At 36.2% G+C, this 9,347-nt stretch overlaps 1 protein-coding gene across 1 annotated transcript; it reads right to left on the reverse strand.

The window, feature by feature from the left end:
* Positions 1-4,466: 4,466 nt before the first annotated feature.
* Positions 4,467-9,347, reverse strand: LOC113508428. The gene is made up of 3 exons (XM_026891470.1): positions 9,247-9,347; positions 9,074-9,172; positions 4,467-5,015 (listed from the first exon to the last, which is right to left on the reverse strand). The coding sequence occupies exons 1-3, from the start codon at positions 9,276-9,278 to the stop codon at positions 4,793-4,795; spliced, it is 354 nt and encodes a 117-aa protein (XP_026747271.1). The 5' UTR covers positions 9,279-9,347; the 3' UTR covers positions 4,467-4,792.

The raw sequence follows: 9,347 nt of genomic DNA on the forward strand, positions 1-9,347 counted from the left end.
AATGTTTATGATTAAAACGACATAAACTAATTCATAGCGCTCTAAAACCGTTGCGAAGATATTTTCTAGAATTCTGTATAAATAAACGTAAATTTAAAGCCATAGTAGTTTATATTCTAGTATTTACATGATGTAACGCGTCTCTGCAGAAATACGTTTGGCAACCCTAGCTACGTGCCTCATCGTAACGTAACATTTGTCTACTGCCAAATTACGACTTTTACAATATTTAACACATTACGATAAGATGAACTCATATGATATCTGAATATTTACAAACGTACTTACACAATTCCTACATCCGAAAAGTAAAAAAACGTAAAATATATATTCAGAGTTTCTCTCGTACGATTGATTCATGAATAGTTATTTATTTGCAATACATAAAGAAAATGCCTCAAATGTGCACATTACAATTTTTCGGATTTCTCTCGAGGGCATCATAATTCAAATATAAATTATTGTATGTTTTGTTTTCTTACTTCTGGAGCAAATTCTAATATTCTCGGTGAACCCACAATCAATTTGAGGTCGTTAAGGGCTGATGGCACATAGGTACATACACGCGTCGAGGTTGGCGCCAGCCCAGCGCCTTCGATGTGCGCACGCGCACCGTTGCTTTGCGGAATGTCCCTGGATCCGGTTCATGCACCATAAGTGTATAAAGATTATTTGTTTTACCTCTTACGTGTACCAACCAGCTTCTTTTAGAATACATAGTCAAAATATCAAGTATTTTGGTAGCTACCTCCCAGTACCACTCCGTGCCGGAAAAGTCTAGATTACAGTAAAATATGAACCTATGTAATTAAGGAAACATTTTGCCCTAATGATGCTTTAATGGATACCTAAGGTTACAGCGAGGAACGTTACCGAGTTACAAAAGCGAACATATTTGTACCATCTACAAAAGAATGATGACAATCATCAAGGAAGTGATATTTAAGACAGCTGAATATAATTTGTACTTACATTGAACCCATACAAAAGGACTGGAATAACAATCAGTAATTTATAAAACCGCCAAACGTTTACAATGTAACTGATGGATACATGAATCATTCGCATAAAGTGCAAACTTCTAACTTCATTTCATTTCGTACACATACAAATAAGAAATTGAAATCACGAGGTTCGACGAGATTCTCAGACGCACTGACGCGTATTCGATAGTAGACGCAGACACGTGTCTAGAATATAAATGCGACAAATCAATGCATAAGCGTCGTAACTTTACGTACATGGTACTTTATCTACACAGAGAATCCTAAGCACTTTTGATGTAATCAATCACACACAGGAAATGTTACTTGTAAGTTTTAATTATCTTAAGTAATTTAATAAAGATAGCAATAAAATTTAGCTGATGTTAACTCATTATTGAAGAATCATGTTTAGTCCTTTCCTGGTAGTAAGTTTCCACGAGTTTCTGAAGACGTTTAGTCTGAGAACGCAATTGTTCATGGATGTGTGCTAGACAACGAATTCCAAAAGACGTTTGTCTGGACACCTACTTGTTGTGTAAGGTTGAATCATACTGCAGATATGCAGTGAGCAAGCCAAAGTCAGACGCCATCATATGTGAATCAGCAGCACGGCCGGAAACTTCGCCATGTTGGCTCGTCGCCGCCATGTTTATCGGCGCTCCGGAAGTTGCGCGCGCGCCGGCCGTCTTTAGATACCATTTTCACAAGTAGTGAGGAATACGAGTCGGAAATATTCAGCATCTATTTTGGTTGCCGACGTTTTTCCGCTTCACGGAGACATTCGCCGGAGTTAATCATATACTTGACGACGGAGCCCGTTGTATTTATAGAGAAAATTGCTTGCTGAGACGCATTTAGATTTAGAGTCTCATACTGCTGTCTGGGCTGATGTTGTGGCACACAAACTTTGTTTAGGTTACATAATCTTCAATTGATTATTTATCGCATTGTTCTTCTGTTCATAAAATAATGATCATGAATAAAGATGATTTAACCCTAGAAAGATAGTCTGCGTAAAATTGACGCATGCATTCTTGAAATATTGCTCTCTCTTTCTAAATAGCGCGAATCCGTCGCTGTGCGTTTAGGACATCTCAGTCGCCGCTTGGAGCTCCCGTGAGGCGTGCTTGTCAATGCGGTAAGTGTCACTGATTTTGAACTATAACGACCGCGTGAGTCAAAATGACGCATGATTATCTTTTACGTGACTTTTAAGATTTAACTCATACGATAATTATATTGTTATTTCATGTTCTACTTACGTGATAACTTATTATATATATATTTTCTTGTTATAGATATCGTGACTAATATATAATAAAATGGGTAGTTCTTTAGACGATGAGCATATCCTCTCTGCTCTTCTGCAAAGCGATGACGAGCTTGTTGGTGAGGATTCTGACAGTGAAATATCAGATCACGTAAGTGAAGATGACGTCCAGAGCGATACAGAAGAAGCGTTTATAGATGAGGTACATGAAGTGCAGCCAACGTCAAGCGGTAGTGAAATATTAGACGAACAAAATGTTATTGAACAACCAGGTTCTTCATTGGCTTCTAACAAAATCTTGACCTTGCCACAGAGGACTATTAGAGGTAAGAATAAACATTGTTGGTCAACTTCAAAGTCCACGAGGCGTAGCCGAGTCTCTGCACTGAACATTGTCAGATCTCAAAGAGGTCCGACGCGTATGTGCCGCAATATATATGACCCACTTTTATGCTTCAAACTATTTTTTACTGATGAGATAATTTCGGAAATTGTAAAATGGACAAATGCTGAGATATCATTGAAACGTCGGGAATCTATGACAGGTGCTACATTTCGTGACACGAATGAAGATGAAATCTATGCTTTCTTTGGTATTCTGGTAATGACAGCAGTGAGAAAAGATAACCACATGTCCACAGATGACCTCTTTGATCGATCTTTGTCAATGGTGTACGTCTCTGTAATGAGTCGTGATCGTTTTGATTTTTTGATACGATGTCTTAGAATGGATGACAAAAGTATACGGCCCACACTTCGAGAAAACGATGTATTTACTCCTGTTAGAAAAATATGGGATCTCTTTATCCATCAGTGCATACAAAATTACACTCCAGGGGCTCATTTGACCATAGATGAACAGTTACTTGGTTTTAGAGGACGGTGTCCGTTTAGGATGTATATCCCAAACAAGCCAAGTAAGTATGGAATAAAAATCCTCATGATGTGTGACAGTGGTACAAAGTATATGATAAATGGAATGCCTTATTTGGGAAGAGGAACACAGACCAACGGAGTACCACTCGGTGAATACTACGTGAAGGAGTTATCAAAGCCTGTGCACGGTAGTTGTCGTAATATTACGTGTGACAATTGGTTCACCTCAATCCCTTTGGCAAAAAACTTACTACAAGAACCGTATAAGTTAACCATTGTGGGAACCGTGCGATCAAACAAACGCGAGATACCGGAAGTACTGAAAAACAGTCGCTCCAGGCCAGTGGGAACATCGATGTTTTGTTTTGACGGACCCCTTACTCTCGTCTCATATAAACCGAAGCCAGCTAAGATGGTATACTTATTATCATCTTGTGATGAGGATGCTTCTATCAACGAAAGTACCGGTAAACCGCAAATGGTTATGTATTATAATCAAACTAAAGGCGGAGTGGACACGCTAGACCAAATGTGTTCTGTGATGACCTGCAGTAGGAAGACGAATAGGTGGCCTATGGCATTATTGTACGGAATGATAAACATTGCCTGCATAAATTCTTTTATTATATACAGCCATAATGTCAGTAGCAAGGGAGAAAAGGTTCAAAGTCGCAAAAAATTTATGAGAAACCTTTACATGAGCCTGACGTCATCGTTTATGCGTAAGCGTTTAGAAGCTCCTACTTTGAAGAGATATTTGCGCGATAATATCTCTAATATTTTGCCAAATGAAGTGCCTGGTACATCAGATGACAGTACTGAAGAGCCAGTAACGAAAAAACGTACTTACTGTACTTACTGCCCCTCTAAAATAAGGCGAAAGGCAAATGCATCGTGCAAAAAATGCAAAAAAGTTATTTGTCGAGAGCATAATATTGATATGTGCCAAAGTTGTTTCTGACTGACTAATAAGTATAATTTGTTTCTATTATGTATAAGTTAAGCTAATTACTTATTTTATAATACAACATGACTGTTTTTAAAGTACAAAATAAGTTTATTTTTGTAAAAGAGAGAATGTTTAAAAGTTTTGTTACTTTATAGAAGAAATTTTGAGTTTTTGTTTTTTTTTAATAAATAAATAAACATAAATAAATAGTTTGTTGAATTTATTATTAGTATGTAAGTGTAAATATAATAAAACTTAATATCTATTCAAATTAATAAATAAACCTCGATATACAGACCGATAAAACACATGCGTCAATTTTACGCATGATTATCTTTAACGTACGTCACAATATGATTATCTTTCTAGGGTTAAAGTTGTTTCCTGGCAGTTGAAAAATTATTATGATAGATACTATTACGACACGTGAATCTTGTTGTAAATCACCTTATTTGCATAAGTATAAATAAATTGTGCGAATCATTTAAGCAGATATGACGTTAGTTTTAAATATTTATGGTACAACCGGTATTCTGTTTTACAAGTGGAATCAATTTTAGCCGGAAAATGTGTTAAATAGTGAGCAACTAATTATAGGTAAATTATAAAAATATTATTATATTAAAAGTCATAATTTAATATAACAGTTGAAATAAAATAGCCTTTAGTTTCTGCCTGTGTGTCATTGTGCGTAAACATTGTTATTAGTTATCAGTGTGATGTTTGATGAAAGGGTGCGCTCGCGCACGGAGGCTCTAAAGGAATGTGGTCGAACAGGCGGGGCGGGAGAGGCCTGGGGACCGGGAGGTTGTTGAGGGACAAAGCCTCAAGAACTGGTTTTGCTTCCTGTACGTGTCGGATGTCCTGCGGCTTCCTGCCCCTTTCCCCGCCTACCGCCGAGCCGGAGAAAAAGGCGTGAGCCGTAGGGCTGCGGCTAAAACAAAACAATAAATATTATGAGGAACTATTTACTAGCAGTTCGTTACACTCTTAATGCAACTGAGTATTGTCGAACGATAGATTGATGTAAAAGAACGTCAATGATTGCTCATTATTTGGAACTGCCGATATTGCACTGTTGCAAATTTTGATGAAGCTACGCCAGTCTTTTTCGCATTCGCGCATTCATCCCCTCACCAATCTCTATACTAGGGTTATTATTATTTAAACAATTCCTTACCCTACCATAACGATTGTACGCAAGAATATAGTTTTGCGTACTGTAAACAAGCGTCATACAAGTTGATAGAGACTATTTATCATAATTTGCACATCGGACGTCGGACACAAATATAAACCTTATGTACGTAACTTACTAACGTAATTAGGTGATGGTTGCTATGAATGATAGAATGACACATTTCAAGGAAAAACTTAACAAAAATAATGTGTATTGATATATTATTTTTTCCCTATCAAGAGATTTTGGATAATTAGCATGTCTATACAAATACTAAAATTGATTTAATTATTGTTTATGTTTTTTTTGTTTATAGCAAATGATTATACTGTAAATATTTAACTCTATAAAATTGTAAATAAATATTGAAGAAAATTAAAAAAAAATACTAAAATGATCATACTTTAAGAATTGTTATCAAATTAAAATATTTACACCACGAACTTTCATTTTCCAATAGGGATACCTAATAAATTTTTACTTTGATATATAAATTTGATTCTGCAAACAAATAAAAACGAAAAACTATATTACCAACAAATAAAAATAATACTCATTTGTTACCAGCGACCTGACTTATTGTTTAAAAAATGCTGGTTCTAGTGACAGTAAGCCCTGCGCGTGAGTGGACCGCAGGACACGCACGATTGAGAACATGCTCTTGGTTTGTTTTTGTTGCGCTGCGGTCACTGTAACACTACACGAACCGAGCTGACTTTCCGAATAGCTATACAGTACGCATATAACGTATTTTATGTCATTAGTTATTCAATTTCATTAAATTACTTTAGGTTTAAGGGCTTTGTAATGAGCTAGCTTCTATATATATAGTATTAACCTAATATAAAATCATTTGTTCTTTCTTTGATATAGACCGTCAAATACTTAATTTAACACGTATAAAAAGAAGTAGTAGAAGTAGGTATTCCATCTATTAAATTAGTCGCGGTTAAGATATGGGAGAATTTAAATGCTCTACAATTGTTCTTTTAATGTTGATTGTTAAGTTGTAACTGCTCTACTTTTTAATGAGGGTTTCAAAAGAGGAGAATTATTACCAATTTTATATTTTTTGTCTATATTGTTCTTTTGAGTCCTCATGGTTTTAAAAGGTTTTACTTTCCATGTTCCTTTAGCTGTAGAATGTAATGTTAGGGAGAGCCAAATGAGTTGTCTTAGTAAAATACATTATTCCCTGCTTATCATTATTGTTCAAGTTGTTTAAGACTATCTTTAAAAAAGGTACATTTTATTGTTTTATAATAATACCAGTATTTATTGAGCACTTATTTTTATACTCTCCTAGAGCGAACGATGTATAAAATGTTTTTGTAAATTGATACAAGAATGAATTGTTTAAAATAATCAACCACATATAATCTCAATTTCCGTCGATAAATGTTTATTATTGACTCTGTAACTGTACCTTGTTTGTGTATTCATTATTAATTGCAATGTACCAGTGATATGTGTCAATATTTTATTGAATAAACTCATCTGCTGTGAGCAAAAATAACTACCATATCTTAAAAAATATGATCTTTTACAATAATAATAAGGATTGAGACTTTGAAAGACGGATTGATGAATGCTGTGATTAAGATGGTGAGGAAAAATACATAAGACTACCTATTGAATCAATATCAAATAGAAACATGTTAGGAAAAATACAAATGTCCTCTAATAATGTTAACAAGGTTCGCGCCGCCTATTCTGTGCCATCTCACAGTCAAGCTGTAGAAGACACAAACTGCTTATAATACGCCGTGTAATTCATTTACCAATATGGTAAACTAGTTTTTAGAAGTGCTATTAGCTCTTGAATACGTGTGTCGCAAGTCGCATAATGTATCCGTTTAATTCCGTTTCCTCGGCGGTCGCCTCCCCCGCGACCCCGCCGCCCCGCCCCCCGCACCGATCTACGTAATCTACGTTAAAACAATGCGCGGGCGCTTCCGTATCGTCAATCGTTTTCCACGCGCAAGGCTAATGCCAAGGTCTCGACTTTCTACCGTACTAACATTCACTAATACCTACTAACAAATACAGTTAAACAGATCAAACACATTGTTTGGTTCAAATATTATTGTTTAAGCGGTAGAAGTAAAAGGCTTAAGTAGTTGGACTATGCATGTTGGATGATACGAGGTTTTTTGTTTTTCTCATGACTACATCTTTTAATAATTGGGTATGATAAAGATAATATTCCGGTTAAATAAAATCCTTACACATAGGTGAGTTCTGTAGCTATTAGTCTTATCTGTATTTACTATTTATTAATTTATTGTACGATATCGATAACTCATCGGATCTTATAAAAAACTTTAAAGTAAAATTACAAGACGTTTTATAACGACTATTTTTGAATTCATGGCAACAGCAATATTTTGCGGAAGCATTTATCTATAGATATCGACATAAATTCACCAGGTTTGTGTTCAGGCACGTACTAACACTACCTGCTTAGGTGGTGTTTGACCATTAATGAGCGATCGCAATTATTATGTCAGTACAATGGCCACTACAAGAGTTAGAACATCCGCGATTGCGTCACGCGAGATGAGAAAAACTCCGAGCAGGAGGAAAATGAATGGAATCCAAGCCGGATATCGTTGTTCACACGATTAATTATTCGATGCAACTTGGCGTTTCATGGCTCACAACTCAGACTTGGCACCTGTTCAACCGCTCCTCCAATTTCCTCGAGTTTCAGGATACAAACAGGCTCCAATTAACTCTTTATGTACCTTGTCCCGGATGTTGCCTGATAAACTCCGATACGTCTGTTTTGTCCTTATATGTTATTTATTGCGACGACTGCGTGCGTTTATCTTTTTTATTATATGCTAATCAACGACACGGAGACTGTTGAAAACGATAAACTACATTTTACTTTTAATACAAACCATAAATTAGTATTTTCAACAGAAATCTCCTGTCAATTCAGGTACCGAAAAAACCCAGCTGATAAGTGTGATTACCGTTAGATAAAACTAATAAATAATCGCAAATTACGTCAGATTAAATAATACGTGGAGCCAAAAGAGACAAATATGGCATTTGTAAAAAAATCTTATCTTAAGTAGTTTGTTTAGGTAGTGTTGAGATACATGGAACATAAAAGTTTTGGTTTAGGAGTAAAAAACACTCCGCCATTACATTACGCCAAGAGGGTATAAGTTAAAAAAGTACGTAATCGTGTTGACAATGGGTAACATTATCCTCGCAGTGAGTTAGATCTAAATTGAAGACACATGATACCAATTGGTCACGCGCGCTGCGCTTAGAAACCCGGGGGGCGTCGACTGCAGCGGCGCGGGCGCACGCAACCCGCTGTCACTCTCCACCGTCCCGAGAGGAAAAACAATGTGATTTCTTCTTTAGAAAAACATGCGAACCAATCTACACAGTACATATGCTTAATGAACTTCAATACTTTTGCTGTCGATGATATTTTAGACATCTATTCCATTTCAGAGGATTACCTCCTCGAGGAATTTGCGAGCGAATTCGAGCTTGTTTGTTCTGGTTTTCCTCAATAATTTGCATAAAATTCGTGGTAAGCAGCTTACAAATTTCGTCAACTACGATATGGCTGTATTTATATGCCTATATTAAATGTTGTAAGGGGAAGTACCTACCCGAGAAACGAGCCAAAATAAACCATTAAATTATTTGTAAACGTTCTAAAAGTATTCAGAATATAAATCACGAAAGCAACGTGCAATAGAACATTATAGTAGACAAATTACATGTGTAATGTGTGATAAGTGTTGCACTTCCACAAACAGTACGATATATCGATCATCCACCTCGGTTTGAGCCCTGATAAGCTATCGGCGTCGACGTCCGCGGCCAGCTGTCCCGGAAACTCAGCGAATATCAGCCACGCTGACGTCATCTCGGTCGCACTACACAATAACCGTTAATTAACATAGCTAAATATTATCTTCTATACTTGTAATAAACAAACTGAAGTACTTACTTACAGAAAGCAAGTGTGCTACAAGTAAACATTTCCGTTGCGATAACGATACTTACGTAACTGGCTGGTGATTTCGAATTCCGAATTATTTAAATGACTTG

This window comes from Trichoplusia ni, chromosome 2 (genome assembly GCF_003590095.1).
Source record: "Trichoplusia ni isolate ovarian cell line Hi5 chromosome 2, tn1, whole genome shotgun sequence".
Classification (NCBI taxonomy): Eukaryota; Metazoa; Arthropoda; class Insecta; order Lepidoptera; family Noctuidae; genus Trichoplusia; species Trichoplusia ni.